This window comes from Gymnoscopelus braueri (assembly GCF_963280865.1).
Source record: "Gymnoscopelus braueri genome assembly, chromosome: 8".
Taxonomy (NCBI): domain Eukaryota; kingdom Metazoa; phylum Chordata; class Actinopteri; order Myctophiformes; family Myctophidae; genus Gymnoscopelus; species Gymnoscopelus braueri.
This window is the reverse complement of record NC_137609.1, coordinates 31,073,736-31,096,251: the sequence shown is the minus strand read 5'-3', so window position 1 is coordinate 31,096,251 and position 22,516 is coordinate 31,073,736. Positions and strand designations below refer to the sequence as shown.

Genomic DNA, 22,516 nt, shown 5'->3' with positions numbered 1-22,516 from the left:
AGGCATAAAGCAGCCGTAAGACGTGTCCCTACCCAATCAGCTTTACCGTTTCCCCCTGCGACCCCGTTACGGCCCACCGTCTGTAAGAGTGCAACAGCAAACTGACACGTCAGAGGCACACACACACACACAAGTCACAGCAGTTTACAACAGCTAGCTATAGCTTTATCCTCGTTCAAAACCACCCTAAAGGAGCGCCTGTGGCAGATTGCAACAGGGCCTATAGATACAGTAAGTCTTCTAGCTTGCTACCAGAGAGTACCGTCAGCAAGTAGAAGGTGTACCCCCCCCCCCCCGCACTTTTCTGTAAATATATCTTTATTGCTCCTGTATTGACGATGATTTGTATTGTATCGTACAATACATGTGTATACAATACAATGTATGTCCTGATTATGAATTGAATACATAGGACCATAATGGAAACAAGCCCTGCTTTTTGTGTTCTCCTTTTAGCATTGCTTGCGTAATTGTACTTGCTGTACTGTTTGTAATTTGTAAATAAAGTATTCAAACAATCAAGCCTAGCCAACATACTGTGTGAATTCAGAGACCCTTGCCACCGCTGGAGTGTACCAAACAGGCTTGATTTCACCCCCCCACCCCCGCCCCAAAAGACTGTTAAAAAGACTACCTTCATAATTGAGCCTAAGAGATCACGTCTCTACCTGAAACCTCAAGTTTAATTGCTAGACGTCAGAGACGACGATCATTGCTGCGTCTCTGTGGATGGAGGTGGCATTTAGGTTCCCTTGTCCATTGTTCTCGCTTTCTCTATTTCCATTTATTTCTCTTCTGGCTCTAAGTGCTTTTAATCCTGTCCTGTTTCGCCCGTCATGCCTGACTTGCCAACCTGTCATTATGTCCCCCGCCCCGCTTAGAGGACCACAATGGAAACAAGCCTTTGGGCTTTATTGTGTATTTTATCCTCGAACATTTTTTTATGTGTGTAAAGGTCTGCATGAATGCAATCGTGCATGCAACTTTTGTTACTGTCAAATAAAATCCATAACCCCCCCTCCAACCGGGAGCAGACCCTCAGCCTATGGGCGGCTGCCAAGTTGGCACGCAATGAATCGACAGTGAAAATAGTGTGACATGTTTTACTGTAGAGGAAAAGGAAGGGGAGGAGCTTACGTAGTTGTCCCGGGCCGACCAGCTGGGGTAGAGCTGCATGTGGAGCTGTCTCTCCTTCCTGGCCAGCTCATAGTACTTGGCCTGCTCCTCCCGGGTCAGTGCGTGCCACTGGGTACAAAAAAAACACACACACACACACACACACACACACACACACACACACACACACACACACACACACACACACACACACACACACACACACACACACACACACACACAGAGTTATTCACAGAGGTGTGTACGGGTGTACATGTGGGACATGGAGCACTGGTTCTCTATAGGGGTTCCAGGGGACCCTCCTTCAAAAACGGAGGGAACAGTCTAAATTGTTAAGCCCTGTTTAAAAAAATTATAAAGCCCTGCGACACGTTGTGACCTTGTAGATCGACTGTTTTAGAAAAATGTTGACAAATGTTGGGAAATCTTCTCTTATGGGGGTCCCCTGGCAAATAATCTTTATAAATGGGGGTCCGCGGCCAGATACATTCAATTTGTCGGTCCTTGACATGAAAATGTTTTGAGAATCGCTCACATAGAGCAACCGGATTGAATACAGGGAGACCTGAGACTGTTGTGACAGTTTTTAAACATTTCTGAAACGTTGTAGAACTTGGCATATAGTACTGCATGGATTATAGTAACTGACAGTGTCTTAGTTAGGAGACACCTTATGTCAATGGTTCTCTAAGTGGGGTCCGGCGACCGCCAGGGGTCCTTGAGGGGATCTTCCACTTGAACCACTATTTACATTGGCTATTTGAAAATAGCTGAACCACAAGCATCACTATGCGCCACTATGCGACGCATTGTGAGCTTGTAGATCTGCTATTTTTTTTTAAATCCTGAAAAAAAAAATCACACACACATTTTGCATTTTTTTTTTAATTTGTCATTCACTTGTACGTGTTTATGAATGTGTTTTAAGCCGTGCACTCTAGAGATGTTCTCATAGATACAGTATCATCTCTGTGGTCGCAGGGAGGATACAACTTTATCATTACAGCCCTCTCATGTTGCTCATGTGTGAAATTACACACAGGCAGGGGCATGTGGGATTAGTGTGTATGTGTGTGTGTGTGTGTGTGTGTGTGTGTGTGTGTGTGTGTGTGTGTGTGTGTGTGTGTGTGTGTGTGTGCGTGCGTGCGTGCGTGCGTGCGTGCGTGCGTGCGTGCGTGCGTGCGTGCGTGCGTGCGTGCGTGCGTGCGTGCGTGCGTGCGTGCGTGCGTGCGTGCGTGCGTGCGCGTGTTTGTGAATTTCCCCTCACCCTCAATCTCTGCGTGGCTGTTGTATGTATGTGTACGTCTATGCACAGTATGTGTGTATATACTGTACATATACAGTGTACATATACCATATTGTATATATACAGTACTGTCTACTATATGTATACGTGTGTGTGTGTGTGTGTGTGTGTGTGTGTGTGTGTGTGTGTGTGTGTGTGTGTGTGTGTGTGTGTGTGTGTGTGTGTCCTCACCCTCCGGCCCAGGATCTGGTTGATGGCGGCGCTCTCCTTCAGCGTGCACTCGGCGATGACCTTTGCCCTCATCTCCTTCATGTACAGCATGAAGGCGTTGAGCGGCTTCTTAATCACAGGCTTCTTGGGCTCCTTCTCTCGCTTGACCTCGACCTGGGGCTTACTGAGAGAGAGAGAGAGAGAGAGAGAGAGAGGGAGAGAGAGAGGGAGAGAGAGAGAGAGAGAGAGAGAGAGAGGGGGAGAGGGAGAGGGAGAGGGAGGGAGGGAGGGAGGGAGAGAGAGGGTGAGAGCAGGAGAGGGAGAGAAAGAAGGGGGCAGAGAGAGGGGGGATGGAGAGAAGGAGAGGGGGAGACGGAGAGAGAGATAGATGGAGAAAGAGGAGGGAGTGAGACAAGCAAGAGAGAGGGATTGCAGTGGAAGAGAGAGGAGATGGAAGGGAAGAGAATAGAAAATGTAAAAAAAATATATTTGTTTGAACCCTAGCATCCGTATTCTGGGGTGAACATTCGCTTAAAATAGCAGATCTACAAGCTCACAAAGTGTCACAATGCAACGCGTTGTAGATCAGCATGTTTGGCACAGATATTCCCCATGGGAATGCGGTCAAATAAGTATAGAGATTAAATGGTAAAAAAGCACTTTATTTTCACCACATAAAATATGTAAAACACTTTTAAAGAAAAAAAAAAAGTATATGTTATGTCGACAAGTCAACACAAACCCGACAAAACAACCAAAACTAGACGAGGTCAAACACTGCAACACTTACATGTACATGTTTCTGTCGTACTGGTCGTGATGATGATGATGATGATGATGGTCCTGTTTGCCTGAAGGGGGCACTATGGCAGGGTGGGGGATCCCTGTAGGGTGCATCCCTGACGGGCCCAGCATCAGGGAGTGAGAGAACCTGGAGGGAGGGAGAGAGAGAGAGAGAGAGAGAGTGAGAGAGAGAGAGAGAGAGAGAGAGAGAGAGAGAGAGAGAGAGAGAGAGAGAGAGAGAGAGAATACTTCATCACAAAGGAACTTGTTATCTTTCTTTAGCTGCATGGACAAAAGGACAAAAAAAGCGCTGAAGCATGTCTCTGGCCTTTAGCCTACATTACGCAGTGAGCCTGTAAGCATGGCTGCCCCGCTTGTGGGGGGGGGGGGGGTCACGACACACACACACACAATCTCAATGTAGAAGCATACCAGGACTAGGCCTCAGAAGCTGGAGCATCAACTCCTTACTAGCAAGAACGGGGGCTTTAACGATTTCTTCCTCTAGAGGGGAGGGGGCGAGGGGGTTTAAATATGTATAACATTTTGTAATTTATACCAGATGACAATGGCTATCCATAATGATTAACTAAAGACTTGCTCCAAGTCATTATTCAAGTGGACTTGGACTATTACATTTCAGCTGTGAAACTTCAGATTGGAACTGTTCATATTGTCATGAAAAGGGGCACAATTCATTTTCTGTGCATTAGAAACGGGGCGTTGAAAATCTTGGCATTAAAACATTAAGTGTTTTGAGCAAGAAAAACCTTGGCTTCTGTGTCCTATAGCATCCATCTACCTCGACATAGTATTATGTGTCAAACCTCTGTATGTTATTATGTCCCTTCTGTTCAATGCAATGAGAGGCACTCTATCCGACACTAGAGGGCGCCCTTACCATAGAGAGGGAGCCGGTGGATGCTGCCGACTGAATGTGCTTTTATCCCGAGTGAGGCTTGGCACTGTAACTTAGTGTCTTTGATGAGGTCTGTTCACTTATGTGATGGATGTCTGTTATCTGAGCGCAGTGGGATGAATACGAAATCATCAACCATTTGGACCAGTGTTTGGAACAAAAAAGCATTAGTCTAAGGAGACGACCATTTTTCTCGGCGACGTCCCGCTTACTGAAATCAACTCCATGTTGCCGTCGGTCCCGCCTGTCTCTCTCTCTCTCTCTCTCTCTCTGCGACCGTCTCTGTCTCTGACAAGGGGTGTGATAGATGTTTGATGACTTTTAAACTAGATCCATATCCCCCCTGTTAGGATTTCATAGCTGATGGTCGGGGGCCTGTCACCGCGATGGGTTATCCAGTTTCACAAACAGTGGAACCCGGGTGCCACAACAGAGAAGCTGACTGATTGAGGAAGGAGGCAGTGCCGGCGGCCCGCCGACTTGCAGCCGTTCTTCAGCATCTGTCTCCTTCTTTCTGTCACCGGCACGCAGATCAGCTCAAAGAGGGTGCTACTTGCTGTGTACGTCTAGGTGTGCGTATTAACCTATTAAAACTGTGAAAGCATCTGTGTCATTTTAGAAAAAAATAGCAGATCTACAAGCTCACAGAGCATGTACATCTACTATTTTTTTAATTAAAAAATAAATCTTTGAAAGTGTTTGAAACATTTTGAATAATTTCAGATGGGAGGTCCTTGGCACCTCCCAAAAAGTTACTACTGATTTAGAAGGTATTTAATGGGTTAATTTTATCTCCATATTTAAACTTTTTAATGATTTTTTCCTGTAAATGAATGTCTTACTTGGTCATACAAGTGTGTCACGCAAGCTTGTAGAAACGCTATTCAGTTAAAGTGGGTCGGTGGGTTTTATGAATACCGAACCAATGAAAAGCTAACTATATTGGATCCATTGGAACACTGGCTCTTTTTTCAATTTCTTGAAAAATAATGTGTTTATTATTACCACAATAGGGAAGCTACAACAGCTGTAATGGCAACTTGCAGTATAGCTCACAAACACAAGCGAGGACATATCAATGCATACAAAAGCTCAGCGTGCACGCACACGCACACACGCACACGCACACACACACACACACACACACACACACACACACACACGCGCGCGCGCGCGCAGCGCGCGCACGCACGCACGCACGCACGCACGCACGCACGCACGCACGCACGCACGCACGCACGCACGCACGCACGCACGCACGCACGCACGCACGCACGCACGCACGCACGCATTGCACACTCAATACTGCTGCTCCTGTACGAGACAACGTTGTCTGTATGCATGGCATGGCCTGGCACCACAAGGAGCGGGCATAGAAGCTGTGGAGAGGCCACGAGAAGGACCTGAATGCTGTTTGGTCCGTTTTGGACAGAGGGCCGAGACTGTTATGTGAACACAATCAGAAAATAACAAGCAAGAACACGGTCTTGTGTGTGTGTGTGTGTGTGTGTGTGTGTGTGTGTGTGTGTGTGTGTGTGTGTGTGTGTGTGTGTGTGTGTGTGTGTGTGTGTGTGTGTGGGCACATGTTGGAGCTGAGGGCACTGTACGGCGAAGGCTTTTGCAGGCTGAAGCAGCTCAACTCTTGGCTTATTTTGTGGCGCACTCTTTACTTTGAAGTCTGGTTTACAACACACAGCATGTATATGTAATAAGTAATGCATGAACATGAGCAAAACATCAGCTCCCCGATGAAAGACGCACTAAGAGTTGAATTAGTGTGAGTACATCTTTGCATATTATGTGTGTTGTAAACTTGACATTCAAAGTTATAGCATGTATCTATCCCAGCTTGGCTCTGGTTTAGCCTGGCTTGCTTGGGCCCGGATGGGCGCTGGTGGACAACAGTACCTGGAGTAAGAGGAGGTGCTGGGAAGGTTGGAGTTGTAAGGTGGCCTGAACCCACAGGAGGACAGGGCAGGGTAGACTGGCTGACTCTGCCTGCCACAGCACAGCAGAGGGGAGAAGATGGCCCACGCACGTCAATAACAACTCACCACAATTACACCAAATTCCATTACAAGATAGGGTCTAAAATCGGCGAATTTCTGACGTCATATTGATGATGTCAGTCGTGCCCAAATAGGGAGTAACCACCACCATGTATGAAAGGCGCCACCATGTAAAAATATGTTTTTAGTTAGCCTCAGAGAGCCTCATTGAAACCAAATCAATTGGAAATAAAGTTCTGCTTGGCATTGTCCATCGAGGGACTAAAGACACATGTCTGTGTCATAGTCTACAGTACACAATGCAGTTCAGGTTCTGTGATTGTTTTTTATTCTTGATGGAATTAAGCCTTACGTCACCGTCAGTGTGAGTCTGAATATAAATTAAACCGGATGCTGTCTCGGACAAAACCACTGATCAAAACAGCCATAGTGGTGCCCGGGTGGCGCATACGTAGGTCAAACATTCGCCCACCACCACAGAGACCAGGGTTCAATTCCAGTCTGCGTTGCCACTGGCTAGGCCGGGTATGCCAACATTCATGTCCTTGTCACTGCACTACAGTCCCCCGCTGGTTGGCGTGGTGCCTGTTCAGCAGGGAGGGGAACTGGGGGAGATAGTGTGAACCTCCGTTCTGGTTCCACTCCTCCTGTGAAACTCCTTGCTATCAGGTGAAAACAAGTGGCTGGTGACTTCATGTGCGTCAGAGGAGGAGGCACGTTGTTTTCTAAACCCTCCTCAGGCCAACAGTAGGGGGTTGGCAGCGACGGGGACCACAGTACACTTTGGGAATTATTACTAAATTGAGTGAAAAGAAGTAGTTGTTTACATTGGACATTGTGGGCAATCTGGTTGAACTCCTCAAGCTAATCTAACAAACCCGAACTTTGTCAGAGACAAGCCATTGGTTTGCAACACCCAGGACAATATCACACGATTGCTTGTTTCTTTGTGTATGTTGATACAACTAGTGTGCCTTCGATCCAAATCAATAATGGAGAGCCCTAGACCTAAGCTCTGTGATATACACACACAGTATCACATACAGCATACTGACAGTATCAGGGCCTGCTGGGGCCAAAACCATGGGAGGGACAGGTAACGCATGAATGCACACGCACCCGCACACGCACACGCACACACACACACACACACACACACACACACACACACACACACAGAGAGAGAGAGCTGTGGCATATAGTTGGGGGTAGGGTGTGTAAACAGGAGCCTTTGATATGTAGAATACATCTTTCCACCTCGTAGCCAATCCACCCAAGTCCCTTTAGCGTACTCCCGCTCTCTCTCTCTCTCTCTCTCTCTCTCTCTCTCTCTCTCTCTCTCTCTCTCTCTCTCTCTCTCTCTCTCTCTCTCTCTCTCTGTGTGTCTCACATCCCCATGTCTTCCTTACATCTCTCCACTAATACACAACATGGGCTGGGAGGAATCAGCGGGCCACTTCCCATAGATAGAGGGTCATTGATATGTTAATCCCTCTGAATGACCAATGGCCCTGCCCTATGTTGACACTGACACATGAACACGTCGTGCATAATACTAGGGTGACCATTATTTTCAAAAACCCAAACCGGGACCCTTAATCACCAAAATACGATTTCATAAATAGCTAAAATAGCCGATCTACAAGCTCACAACGTGTCACGTTGTTTTCATTACTTCTTAAAATTCTTATATTTTTGACTATTTTTGACAAATTCTTTTGAAATATGTTTGAATTTGTTTTTAATGTGTGACATTTTTTTCTAATCTTTTGAAATAACAATTAAAAACAAGAAACTGGAGTGGAGGGCACTGTACGGCGAAGGCTTTTGCAGGCTGAAGCAGCTCAGCTCTTGGCTTATTTTGTGGCGCACTCTTTACTTTGAAGTTAACTTGCGATCCATAAAAATGGGTCCACGACCCAAAGATGGGCCCCGACCCACTGTTTGGGAAACACTGTTCTAGTGGAGTGTTTCTCAAACACTACTAGTTGTAAAAAAAAGTTATTGTAAAATATATATATATATATGTACACTATATATATGGCTATGAACCATTTATCCCACGTTCATAAAATCTGCTAAATCTGGAAACTATCACACACGTTTGAAAAATCTTTTATATGCCATAATATTTTCAATACAACCAATCGCCAATATACGTCAGCCATCCGCCAGTAAAAAAAACAAGTTGCCAGATAGCTCGCTGCATCATTTTGTGACATGGCCCGAGGGACTTTTGAATATGAAAGCCAAGGGAAATAAAATGTAAAAAAGTAGATAAGACAAAGACAAGGACGAAAAACTAAACAAAGTTAAGACAGAAATGTAAAAAAAACATCAGTATCAGAAAGAATGTTTTGGCTGGTGAAGTGGGTTCTCAGCTGATAGATTATTTTGGCGGAGGTACACTGGTAAAGAAAGCTCTAGAATCACAGTCTGTTCTAATTTCTCAGTGAGTGACTACTATCTAATGCAGTGGTTCTTCCACGGACCCTCAGGGTTCCTTGAGGGGGGGGGGGGTTCCAAATGGACCCTTACAGGTCTGTAACTCTGAGAGATATGGGGGTCCTTGAAATGTAATAGTTCTAGAACCCCTGTTCTAAATGTGTCTGTTGTTTCTCACCAGCTGACCTGAGGTGGACTTGACCACATGGGGTTAAATCACGTCCAGTTGGCAGCACTGCGTTAGGTGGAAGGCGTTAACGGAGGACATCGTAAGCCAGGGAAACCGACAGCCAGCATGTGTGACAACTCCGAAACAAAAGAGCCATTGTTCCTTGTGATGCACAACAGAAACTGCCTCAACAGCAACACAATAGAGCTTGGAACTTCTTTTCACTTCAATAAATTTCATACTATATGAAAAAAAGAAATCTGTGAAAAATGTTGCATTTGATATCACAAGAATGTTGGTGTTGGTTAGGCACTGCTGTGCGTAACCCGGGCCATGGTGACCGCAGTGGTCTTCAGTATAAAACCACCCCAACCTCATGGGGTTTGAGGAACACAATGCTACACGCAAGTGACTTGTTCTTAAAGCCTCATTTATATGCTGTCATGTATATATCTCCGTCGTGCGACACTGTCGCTCGTCGAAGATAATGGATTTTCAAGCCAACAACACTACCCATTATACTTAACGCGCGCATGCTTCTAACCATGGAGTACACCCTATCATCTTGGGGGATGTGCGAGTTATCTTATTGTTTCATTGTCTAAAAACGATGAGAACATGTGGCTTGACATTTTCGCTGTTCATTGTCCGTCGTCCTCAGGCGAGAGAGACACGCGTGACAAGAGGAGCCCAGATGAGCATGTAATCTGGGCTAAAAAGGAGATTAGCAGTTAATAACCACTGAACTAAATAAACAAATAAATCCATTGTGAGAAAGACAAGCGTCTGGAAGTGACGACCATGAGACAAGAGAATAAGAAAGACAAGAAGAAAGAAAGAAGAGAGACTTCCTGAAACAATATTGAAATGTGGACGCAGAGACGCGAGTGAGGACGTGTGTTTGCAAAATACAAATACGCATTTTTGCGTGTACATAAACACGATAGATAGAAGGTACACACAGCAGTCTTGAGCAGCCACTCCAAATGCCCCCACTCATACTGGATGTATAAGCCTTTGATGACGAACTGGAACAGGATTTGTTCAGTGTGCATGGCCAGCCTCAGATAGATTTGTAAATAAATGGATTAGAATAGCAGCCGATACATGGCATCGGCAGAGCGGGGGTTTGTTTCACGTTCAATACCAGTTCAGTTCATAATCACCAAGCCTGACATTATGAGGTCCCCGCAAGCAACTCAAAAACCAACTGAAGATACAAAATGATAGAATTTTAATAAAAAGAGACAGTGGTAAGCTGCTGTATAAGGCTCAGTTTCCCCAACATGCGGTATTGTTGTTCCAATCCCACAAGGACCTGCTTGGAAAATGTAATCCTAAATACGATGGCCACCACTATGTTTTTTTCATATATCGATAAGGGGAGTCTCATTATTCCATTAAGACCGGGAAAAGCATCTGTGTCATTTTAGATTTCTTTGGCTATTCCAAAATAGCAGATATACAAGCTCATAGCATATATATATATTCATGAGCTTGTAGATCTGCTATTTTTGAAAAATCGTGAAGAATTTGTGCAAATCTTTGAATATATGTTTTTTAAAGCGAACATTTGTAACTCAAATCTTTGCTTCTGGGGGGGGGGGTCCCTGGAACAAAATATTTTGAGATGGGGGTCCGCGGCCAAATACATATCATTTTGTGTGGTCCTTGACAGGAAAAAGAGCACCACTGATGTTATAGCAACACAAGTTTTTCAAAAAATAGGATTTAAAAAGACATTTGTAGATGCGTTCCCGGATTAATCCTCTAGCTGGTTTTCAAACTTTTCAACACCTAGTATATTGTCTCTGTCGGATGGAAACCTCATATGTCCAAAACTGTTACTTTTCAGGATTCAGAAAAGCTCAAGCTTGTGGATCTGCTACTTTTGATGCTTTTGTGTGATGCTGTAGTATGATCAAGAAGGACATGAATAAGAGATAAGAGGTTTCTGCCCCACAACAGCGATATTCATATCCATGCAAACTAGCCTCTATGACAGGTGTTATCACTCTGTAATGTTTCTTTTTATTTCCTAATGCCAGATAAAAAGTTCCGATCAACAAGTTATTTTGAAATTTTATTTAAAAATTGGCAATAATAATGTGTGGCTGTCACAAAGTCCAAAGGCACACTATAGCAGTTGTTAGGAACAACTACTATTACAGTGAACGGGATGTTTTTGTTTGCACATTATGTGGAATGATTGTTTTTTTTCCCTCACATTGGCCCTGCTGTACACATTCCTCTGACTTTGACCGGAGGCGATGCACAAAACGCCAACAATAACAAAATAACAAAACCTCAAAGACTTGGTGGGACGAGGCGGTTACCATGTCAACAGGACCTTGGGTTAGCTCGCCCGACCCCCTGTTGACGCATGTGAGACAGTGACAAATGGATCTCACTCTGACTCGAGACAGTGTGTGTGTGTGTGTGTGTGTGACGTGTGTGTGTGTGTCTGTCTGTGTGTGTGTGTGTGTGTGTGTGTGTTACAGGTATTCCTGTACGACTATAAACTTTGTACAGTTAACAGCCACGGGTTAGGAGGTCAGGTGTGGGGTTAAGGGTTAGAAGTAGGCCACAGGTCAAGCATGTAGGAAAGGGCTAACGTTGAGGTTAAAAGGGTCAGGGAATACATTTAAGTCATTTATGGCTCATAATGAGGGCACAAACTAGTGCTTCTGTGTGTGTGTGTGTGTGTGTGTGTGTGTGTGTGTGTGTGTGTGTGTGTGTGTGTGTGTGTGTGTGTGTGTGTGTGTGTGTGTGTGTGTGTGTGTGTGTGTGTGTGTGTGTTACCCACCAGCCCATGGAGGGTGAGATCTGGCCAACACCACCTGGGGGAAGGGAGTAGAATCCTGAGAGGTCCTGGGACTGCCTGTGAACGCCTGTAGGACACACACACACACACACACACACACACACACAGACACACACACACACACACACACACACACACACACACACACACACACACACACACACACGTTAATATGGAAAACATTATTTTACACACATATATACCCACAGATAAAAATGCATTGTAACAATCTCTCATTTCTCTTTTTTAATGGCACACATCTCTCTCTCCTCTCTCTCTGGTGACATTGGCTAAACGGGGTCAGTGGCCCCTGGGCGAAGGTCCACCACAGCTCCATTAAACAGTCTGGGAACCTAGTATTACACACCGGGACACTCCTACCAGCACACACCCCTCTGTGTGACTCACACTCCCCATGTCGCTCAGAGAAGTGGTTCTCGAAGTGGGGTCCGGAGACCCCCAGGGGTCCCCAGCAAAATTATTGATAGTTAGGAGGCAAATAGACCCTTACAGGTCTTATCAGTTGTCCTCTAAACACCACCTCCAGTCGCTGTCATTAGGACGGAGGGAGCGCTCCCTATGATCACGGCAGCACAGGCTACTTGCTCGTGCAGCTGCAGCCCCTCAAGCCTAAATAATAATAATAAAGTTGTTGTTGTTACTTAGACTCTCCCCCCCCCCCCTTATTATTAATCCTAATTTATGCTCCGTCGCGGGAAGGGGTCGCGCACATAGGCCGAGAATAGCAGACCTCCAAGCTCACAACGGTCGCTGTAAGTCAGCTATTCTCGGCGTGCAACACCGTTGCACGATAAAGTATAATATGTCTCGCTGGGGTTGAATGAACTGAAACCAGCGCTCCCAAAAACAACAGGTTTGGAGTTCTGCTGGGAATTGATTACATGAAACCGGCACCTGCGCGTGCAGTCTCAATGTTTGTAAACAAAGAATTGGTCTGATCCGCTCTCTGAGTTATGGGGGTCCATGGCTTAAATAATGCATACTAAACTGGCCTGGGGGGTCCTTGAAATTAAAAGGTTTGAGAACCATTGACACAGAAAACAGTTATGTGGTCCGTCAGAACAGTTGACTGGTGGTGGTCTTCCACCACAACACAGCTCCACTACCTGTTTTCATGTCAGGACCCGGAGCCAAAAGGTTCCCACATTTAAATAGATACTGTAGAGCTCTGAGGTTATAGGCTCATTTACGGTACTGGAACACACACTTCTTTTTAACCTAACCCCTGACTAGACACACACGCACACACACACACACACACACACACACACACACACACACACACACATACACACACACACACACACACACACACACACACACACACACACACACGCACACACACACACACACACACACACACACACACACACACACACACACACACACACACACACACACACACACAGTACAAAGAGAGCCACACACAGTCACACACCCAGGCGAGTACATATACACGACACACCAAAAAATCTAATTGCTCTTTTATCTTCACTCCTCCGTTACCCCGGCTCCAGCGAAGCCAATCGTTACCAAACAGCCCCCCCCCCCCCCGGCCGGCTTGGGGAGACAAAGCCACATAAAGCGCTCGCACGGCTCTCTCTGCCGTCGGGAGAGCAAACAGCCGGGGCCCTCTCTCTCTCTCTCTCTCTCTCTGTCTCTCTCTCTCTCTCTACGCACCCTTCAAAGGAAGTCATTTGTCAACGGGCAGCACCTAGCACTTAGCGCAGGCCCACCGCTGCCTAACCTGTGTTTGCAGCGGTGGAATGCTGTGGATGACTGTAATTTGGTCGCTTGCTCAGGGAGGGAGGGTGCAAGGGTGGGTGGGTTGGGTCGGGGGGGGGGGGGGGGGGGGTGGGGGTGGTGTTGGGGGGGGGGGGGGGTGTTGCTTCAGGACCGCCATAAATCTGGACGACAGGAATGCGACTGAGTCAGTCTACCTGACTCGCCAGGCCGCTCCCTCTGTCTCTCTGTCTCTCTTTCTCTCTCTCTCTCTCTCTCTTTCTCGCCGACGACTCCCATCCCTTCTCTCGCTCTGAAGACCCCTTACCCCCCCCTCCCCATGTCTCCTTCTCCCTAATTTATCTCGTTTCTTTTTCCCGTTCCTCCTACCTCCCCATCCATCAAGCCCAGTGACTGTCAACCCTTTTAATTTCAAGGATCCCCCCCCCCAGTTTGATATGCATTTTTTTTAAATCTCTGAAACCCCAATCTGCACTGTACAATCCTCAGTGTCAATTTCACTCGACCCGTTCCATTTGTACACTCTCAGAGTTACAGACCCATAAGAGTCCAATTGGTTCATAACCATCATCATCATTTAGCTGGAACCCCCCTCAAGGACCCCTGGGGGTCCGAGAACCAGTGATCTAGCTGAGGTCTCCTATCTCTTTAATTAAAATGTATACGTTCATACGCCCCCCCCCATGTACCTACACCACTCCCGGCTTTTCTCTTACTCTCTCTCTCTCTCTCTCTCTGTCTATCTCTCTCTCCTTTCATAAATCCCCCTCTCATCCGCCCCTGCAGTCAGGGTCTGTGTCTCATGGTTACATCATAGAGGTGAGGGGGGGGGGGGGCTTCTTTAACGAGGCTCCACGTTAAGTCCCCCACCAGACATCCCAGTGAATGTTCACACTCCACCATAAAAAACATTGTTTTCTTTTTTTCATTCAGCCACCTTGTTATTTGCATGCTCCTTTCAGTGGTTTTTGCTTCATGCTTTAACACCAACTGAAGCAAGTAGAGTTGTATCCACTCCCATTGCCGGTCCTTACACCATCACATGTAAGCTACTGTATGTGTTGAGATGTACTGTATGACTCACATAGAGAAGTGTAATGCTTTGAAGTTACCTAGTTACCTGACCTGAATGAAGTCAGTGGTTCTCAACCTTTTCAGGGATCAGGGCCCACTTGATAATCTTGAGAAGCGTTTGCGGCCCACCCCTCCGACCACTTACTGTAACACGGCTGCCGTCGCGAGCGTGTTTAACCATTTATTTGTGTTCTGGCTTGGATCAAAGGAACTAACATTAAGTCCCTATTTTATCGGTATCCCAATCCAAATTTGTTTCAAAATGGCAAAGGAAAGAATACCATGACAGGTTTTAACATAACGACATAATTATATCTATTCTTAATATACTGTATATCAATGTTATATTATCATTCAAATCTTAAATGTTTTGCCAATTAGTTGGGGGCCCACTTTTAATATCCTCACAGCCCACAAGTGTGCCCCAGCCCTGAATTCACTGATCTAAGTGACTCTCCAGTTTCTATAAAATAAAAAAACTTAGATACTGCATTCCAGTTACTGAGAACATTGGTGGAGTGTGGCTCATTTCACTGATTTATAGTCATTTCAATTAGTCACATGACCTTCTTGGTAACAGGCTACTTTTGGGAAACCTGTGGAAGGGAAAATGACTGATGATGGCTCTAATAGGGGCAGTTTTCTGTGGAATGTCCCTATTTTGTTTTTGAGTGAGCCGTCTAATAGCCGCTATCTATCTCACTGTCTCCTCGTCTGCGTCTCCAGGAGACCCTTCCCTTCAAAGGCCAATAAACGCCCGAGTCAGAGCTGCTCTCCAGTCTCCACACACAGGGCTGCTGGTATCAATATGTCTGTGTGCTTTACAATATCTGAGCGATGCGGATGATTCCTCGCAGGGGCTGCATAACCGCTGAAAGTGAAAGTGATGCACAACGCGCTGCTCTAATGACTGGGCAAGTGACTTCTGCACTGTACAAAAACCGCGAGATCTAAAGAGCAGTAGACACTGTAAATGTATACTGTAACTACAGTCGGAAAGGGACAGGAGATCAGACATGCTTATGTACGTCTGTACAATCTGAACGGGGCTCTATTTGAGTTTCCGAAATGCTTCCTTTTCAGCTTACATCAATTAGACTTAACGCACCATAATCGTCCCTCAAGTTATGGGAGATGTTTCTGGCCGAAAATGAAACATTTTGTTGCGCTCTGCACTTGTTAAGTCTAAAAATAACTAACTAAAGTTAAGAGGAAACCTTTAAAAAACACCAGAAACCAATTAAAGACTTGTAAAAAATGCCTCCCCCCACCAAAAGCAGTGTTCCAGTAAGAAGTGTAAACAAAACACGGTAGGCTACATGGGCTTGCAGTAAAGCCCATAGTTTCTACAGTAATGTCTCGTGTCTCATTTCTCCTTTTTAACTTTTATGGTGTTTACAGTATGAGAGCAAACAGTCATATCTGGGAATCAGTATGAGAGCAAACAGTCATATTTGGGAATCAGGCGTTCAGATCAATATGAGAGTGCTAGAAAGAACCGCTGATGTTTGTAACATCTTTGTGGTGCCATGGTTGTGCTGATACACGTGATGACTCAATAGATCAACATTGACTGACTGACCGACCAATGATCTGATCAAGTACCAGACTGACAGGGGTTTTTACCGATTTACAGTGAAATATGAGTGGACTGCCTGGGCATTTTGTAGCTGTAATGTTTTAGCTGGCACTCTTGTTTTTGTTTGAAATTGGGTGTTTTCTCTATCGTTGTGTGATGTATATCATCAATGGAATGAAAAGACAAATTTCAATCCAAGTGCTCGTGTGGCGTCTAGAATCCACCGTGGTGCATCCGGTTTGGCCGAGTGTCTAGGGGAGTCCAATTGGTGTTCAGGGGAGGAAAGCTGGGCGGGGACTGTGATCTTTGTCACTGCACTGTCAGCAGGGAGTGTTGAGCGGGAGGGGTAGGACGCAGGTGCTACGTCCTCCCGGTGGGGGTTCCTCGCTGGCAGGTGAGCCAGTAGGGTATGACAGCAGTGGCAACACAGAAATGTGTGGGGAGGGATTAATTGGCTACTCTAAATTTATAGAAAAGGACATTTAAAAAAGTCTAAATGGGTGTAGGACAGTTTTACGCCTTTTCTGAGCCGGTTACAACACTAACACAGTGATGTGATGGAAGCAGCCTGCTCCTAGGTGTGATAGTCCTGACAGATTTCTTTACCCACTGTAGCGTGACTACTATAAACAGCAGGTGACACGATATAATAACACTGCAGCTAACTGTGCCATTTAAACACACTGTTTCGGTGCCCAAAGGGCACGTTTGATGGGATGACTTGGGGGTGGGGCGTGGAGTCAGGTGTGCCTCACGATGTGATGTGAGGTGAGTGGGAGGGGCTGAGGAGGGGTGAGGTACAGTGGTTGCTAAGGTAAACAGTACAGGTAAGGCAGTGGTTCTCAAAGCACGGTGCAGGGACCCTCAGGGGTCCTTGAGAGGGTTCCTGGGGCGTCCCCAGCAAAAATCTGGTTGTGTCAAAATGTTGACGCATCTTGACAATGTCTTCTCCAAAAAGAAATGCAGGTTCGCAGTCAAATACATACAAATATTATTTGATTGACCTACATGAGCAAGATTACGTCAGTTATCGGTTCTAAATATGGGTTTTGATCTATTTGAGTGTAATTGCCCAGCCGTAGTGTGTAGTGTATGTATTATTGGGGCGCGTACGTGCGTCACCACTGAGGTGAGGTAAGCGGTGCATGAGAAGGGGATGACGAGGAGAATGTCAGGTTAAGACTGTAGAACAATGACAATGGAGAGGAGCGGGAAATTCTACCAATGAGGGGCTGATGAGTGACGGATGGCTGAAGCAAGTGTGTGCGTGTGTGTGTGTGTGTGTGTGTGTGTGTGTGTGTGTGTGTGCGCGTGTGTGTGTGTGTGTGTGTGTGTGTGTGTGTGTGTGTGTGTAGTCACAGTGCTGACTGGCAGCTTACTCAGGTGAGGTGGCGTGAGACAGGTCATATCCAGGTGTCTGTCTATCTGACTGTGTGTGTGTGTGTGTGTGTGTGTGTGTGTGTGTGTGTGTGTGTGTGTGTGTGTGTGTGTGTGTGTGTGTGTGTGTGTGTGTGTGTGTGTGTGTGTGTGTGTGTGTGTGTGTGTGTGTGTGTGTGTGTGAATCTAGGAACAGGTGGGCCACTCTGTCATTAGGGACTGACTCACTATGCTAGCGGCAGCCATGCACAGCACACACACACACACACGCACACGCACACGCACACACACACACACACACACACACACACACACACACACACACACACACACACACACACGTGCACCCAGACAAGGAAAATGAGGGTTTGGGAACAGGGGGAATTCCAGGCAGTGCAGTGCAGAGCAGAGGGGGAAGCAGTTTGCCTGAGGTTGATTTGGGGCTAATGACTGATTGGAGCTGAAGAGACGGACTCCGTCTGTCCCCCGTATAGGCCTTGTTCAGACTGGCAGCCCAAAGCTACCCAGGTTGGAGTCGGATTGGTTTTATGCAGTCTGAACAAGGCTGAGGAATGTGATCCGAACCTATTTTGCAAAAATCTGTTTTCCACGTGGTATTTTGCAATTCAGACTTGATAAAAAAATCAATCTGATTCCAATCTGGATATAGGCCACAAATCTGATTCGTACTGCGAGTGCGAACATAACCTAAGGACCTCCGGTGTCTCTGCCTACCGTCATTCATTTCACCAACCCTCCTTCTCCATTTTTAATGTTAATTTCTGCTAAGAAGCAAGCTAGCTAGGCTTCGACAAATTCGATTTACGGTAATACTTATGTACAGTATTTGACTCAGAAAAACTAAATAAAAATGATGATGACTAAAACTATGACAATTTTGTCAAAAGATAAAAACTTGATGGTTAGGGAGGAATTAGTGGACAAGAAATCCAGTAGAACTAAAACAAGTCAATTTATGCTTGACTGCTCGTGGCCGATCTACAAGCTCACAACGTGTCTGAGCTTGTAGATCGGCTATTTGCGGCAGACAGCTAAGTATAAATCAGGCATTATGACGCCATCAAGGTCTGCCAAAATAGAATTTGGTTGACTAAATCAAATGTAGATTTAGTTGACTAAAATCTTAAAGTACAGATGACTTTCAGATGACTAAAATAGGACTAAAGCTAAATCAAGATTTGCTGACAAAATGAACACCGGAGAAGACGAAACAGCACTGCGGGGAGGCGGGACATCTGCATGAGTTTTCTAATCATTTTCAGCACTTCCGCTGTACAGAATGCTAGGCACAAACATTTGTCAGTCTGTCTTGAGAGACTAACTGTGGCGAGACAGAGCACTATGTCATTCTCACAGCATCAGAAATGATTTAATTAAATCTAATCATTCAATCGTCAAACGTTCTGACTGTTATCGTGATCATAAGCCTCATCGTTATGAATGTCATCGTCGTCATCATCATCATCATCATCATCATCATGATCATCATGTCCTCCTCCATCATGGCCTCTGGCCTGTTTACGTTCACATGAACCGATGACAAAAATATGAAAATATTGAGTGATGAATTATGTGTGCAGCGTATGTGTGTGTGGGGGTGTTTGTGTGTGGGGGTGTGTGTGTGTGTGTGTGTGTGTGTGTGTGTGTGTGTGTGTGTGTGTGTGTGTGTGTGTGTGTGTGTGTGTGTGTGTGTGTGTGTGTGTGTGTGTGTGTGTGTGTGTGTCTGACTGGGTGTCTGAGTATTTGTGAGATTTGAAAACCACATAATGGTATTAAAGGAGAATTCCGGACAAATTAAGTGTTATCTTTGATGTCTCGTTACTCACCTACCGATGTGAAAAGTAGCGTTCTTTTTTTTCATATATTCCCCTGTCGTCATTTTTTAAACACCCTCCGTTGTTATAATGGGAGCGTGAGGGTTAGTGAAGTTCGTCTATTATAACCGACGCAATGTTATTTTTTTCTCTACTACGATTCATTGTAGAGTCTCATGATAGTCAAACATGCGCTGAAAATTCCTGCGAGCCTGCCGTTAATGGCGAACGATTTAACACTGGTTGCTTGTTTCCAGAATCTGGCAACACGAGTTGCCAGGTTCTGGAAGAAACAAGCAACCAGTGTTAAATCGTTCGCCATTGACGGCAGCCTCGCAGATAGTTTCAACGCATGTTTGACTATCATGAGACTCTACTATGAATACTAGTAGTGAAAAAAACAACTTTGCGTCGGTTATAATAGACGAATTTCACTAACCCTCACGCTCCCATTATAACAACGGAGGGTGTTTAAAAAATGACGACAGGGGAATATATGAAAAAAAACAACGCTACTTTTCACATCGGTAGGTGAGTAACGAGACATCAAAGATAACACTTAATTTGTCCGGAATTCTCCTTTAAGTGTACAACAGTGTATAAATAACGAATGCCAATGTGAGTACACTGTGTACGTGTGTGTGTGTGTGTGTGTGTGTGTGTGTGTGTGTGTGTGTGTGTGTGTGCGCGCGCGTGTGCGCGTGTGTGTATGTGTGTGCGAGCATGCTAAGCAGAACCTTGTGTGTGCCACAGAGATGGGCCTGTGTGATTGTCACCATAATTGTTTCCATCCCTCTGTGTGTGTGTGTGTGTGTGTGTGTGTGTGTGTGTGTGTGTGTGTGTGTGTGTGTGTGTGTGTGTGTGTGTGTTACAGTGCCTCCAGTGAAGCAGACCACTTCAGAGCAGCAGTGGAACCACTGCAGTCTCACTGGGCTGCTGCAGCCAATGTATACATGTGTGTGGGGCCGTGTGCATGTGTGTGTGTGTGTGTGTGTGTGTGTGTGTGTGTGTGTGTGTGTGTGTGTGTGTGTGTGTGTGTGTGTGTGTGTGTGTGTGTGTGTGTGTGTGTGTGTGTGTGTGTGTGTGTGTGTGTTGTGTGTGTGTGTGTGTGTGCATCCTTCTCCTCACCTGTCTTCTGGCTCATGTCTGTAGGGAGGTGTGGGGGGCTGGGGTTGAAGTGGTCGTTGCTGTAGGGCAGCAGGGAGGTCAGTGGGTGCATGCCGTGGGACTGCTGCACCACGGACACCTTGTTGGACTGTAGGGGACACAACAAAACAGATCCACCGTCACTCCCGTTCTCTGAGTGCAATCAATGCTCAAGAGACAACGCAAAACACGCACATACGAGTGCGTAAGTTGTCGACTCGTCTATGACATATCTATGACGGCTGAAGGTAATCATTTTTAAGAATTCTTATCATGAAATAACTTCCTTGATAGTATTATTTATTTACTCTGTTAGCCAACATATGTTAGCCTGAGAACTTGGGAAAGGAACAAACGAAAAAAGAAAGGGAAAAAAATGAATCATGAGATGACTTGGAGTGTTGGGTTTTTATGATACTCTGAGGTATTTCAAGAATCATCGCTGACTCAATAAGGCACATTAACGCTAAGCACGTAATCACTTCACTGGCGTTCATAATGAGGGCTAACTGCTTCGCACGGCTGTAAGACACCCATAATAAAACACAAATAAGCCAGAACTTGTACATGTTGCATGTAATCCCTTTTCACAGTTGCATTCTTCCGCTGCATATTCAAATATGGACACACACACACACACACACACACACACACACACACACACACACACACACACACATATTACACACACGCACGCACACACACAGAGCAAGAGACAGAAATGCTTGCGTGCGCACACAAACATACAGAAACCACGTACGAATACAGCAGCTCTATCAGGTCAAAACCACAACACGTCGTGAACGTTGTGAGCTTGCAGGTCAGCTATTCTCGGCACGCGCCACCGCCATTCGATGGAGCACAAATTAGGCATAACGGGGAAGAAATAATAATGAGGAATGAAAAGTCGAACAAAGAATGAAAAGTAAGACGGGTATTACTGAAGACAGGAGAGGGGGGGGGGGGCATCATTTCAAGCATGGCTTGGAACAAGCAGATGTATTTTGGGGTCGGGGGCGGTGGGTGTACACGGTACATGTGCTCCCATTGAGCTCGGGCTGGGAACGAACCGGGGGGGGAGGAGGGAGGAAAGGAGGGAGGGAGGGAGGCCCATTTGATCGATAGGCCTTTGATGATGAAGGCAGGCTGCGTGAGAGCTTGTTTGCTTTCATGTTTCTGTTTACAAATGGCTTTCAATAACTTACGTGAAATCCAGTTATTGCTAATGCTCCCAGCATGCTGGCTGCCATATGATATGTCACAGCGGTTTGCAATGTTGGAGGTATAACATACAGCTCACCCACCAGCAGGCCTTGGACAAAGTTCCAATTCATAGATTTGAACCAGTCTGGCTGTGTGTGTGTATGTGTGTGTGTGTGTGTGTGTGTGTGTGTGTGTGTGTGTGTGTGTGTGTGTGTGTGTGTGTGTGTGTGTGTGTGTGTGTGTGTGTGTGTGTGTGTGTGTGTGTGTGTGTGTGTGTGTGTGTGTGTGTGTGTGTGTGTGTGTGTGTGTGTGTTTGCGTGTCTTTATCTGCACTGTTGTGTGTACGCATGAGTAAATCTGTGAAATTACTTATGTCTTTGCAAAGTTTGGCAGACACATAGATTTTCGCATATTGGAGAGAAAAAAAAGGGTTTTCGTGACTTCTTTTCACGCAGCGATGTGCTTGGTGTGTGTGTGTGTGTGTGTGTGTGTGTGTGTGTGTGTGTGTGTGTGTGTGTGTGTATGTGTGTGTGTGTGTGTGTGTGTGTGTGTGTGTGTGTGTGTGTGTGTGTGTGTGTGTGTGTGTGTGTGTATGTGTGTGTGTGTGTGTGTGTGTGTCTGTGTGTCTACCATCGCCACTACAGAGAAGCAGATCTTTGCTACTAGCTGGACCCCCTGCCAAGTTACAAAGTGAATGTCTTATCACTTAAAGGCAGATATTCCCCATGCCCTGCTCAACATTAAACACACGTACACATACGCACACACACACACACACACACGCACGCACACACAC

The 22,516-nt window shown here is 45.8% G+C and overlaps 1 protein-coding gene across 5 annotated transcripts in view; it reads right to left on the bottom strand.

Moving 5' to 3' along the window:
• The window catches only part of tcf7 (transcription factor 7), a 55,723-nt gene that overhangs the window by 6,775 nt on the left and 26,432 nt on the right, over positions 1 to 22,516 (bottom strand). For 2 of the 5 annotated variants that reach the window (XM_080435617.1, XM_080435619.1), the window contains exons 4-10: positions 20,500 to 20,626; positions 11,725 to 11,809; positions 6,204 to 6,293; positions 3,384 to 3,524; positions 2,615 to 2,777; positions 1,138 to 1,245; positions 33 to 80 (exon numbers count right to left, since the gene is read on the bottom strand). In XM_080435617.1, the coding sequence (XP_080291743.1) occupies positions 33 to 80; positions 1,138 to 1,245; positions 2,615 to 2,777; positions 3,384 to 3,524; positions 6,204 to 6,293; positions 11,725 to 11,809; positions 20,500 to 20,626 (762 nt within the window). The remainder of the gene's footprint in view (positions 1 to 32; positions 81 to 1,137; positions 1,246 to 2,614; positions 2,778 to 3,383; positions 3,525 to 6,203; positions 6,294 to 11,724; positions 11,810 to 20,499; positions 20,627 to 22,516) is intronic. The other 3 variants (XM_080435618.1, XM_080435621.1, XM_080435620.1) reach the window with 2 other exon arrangements.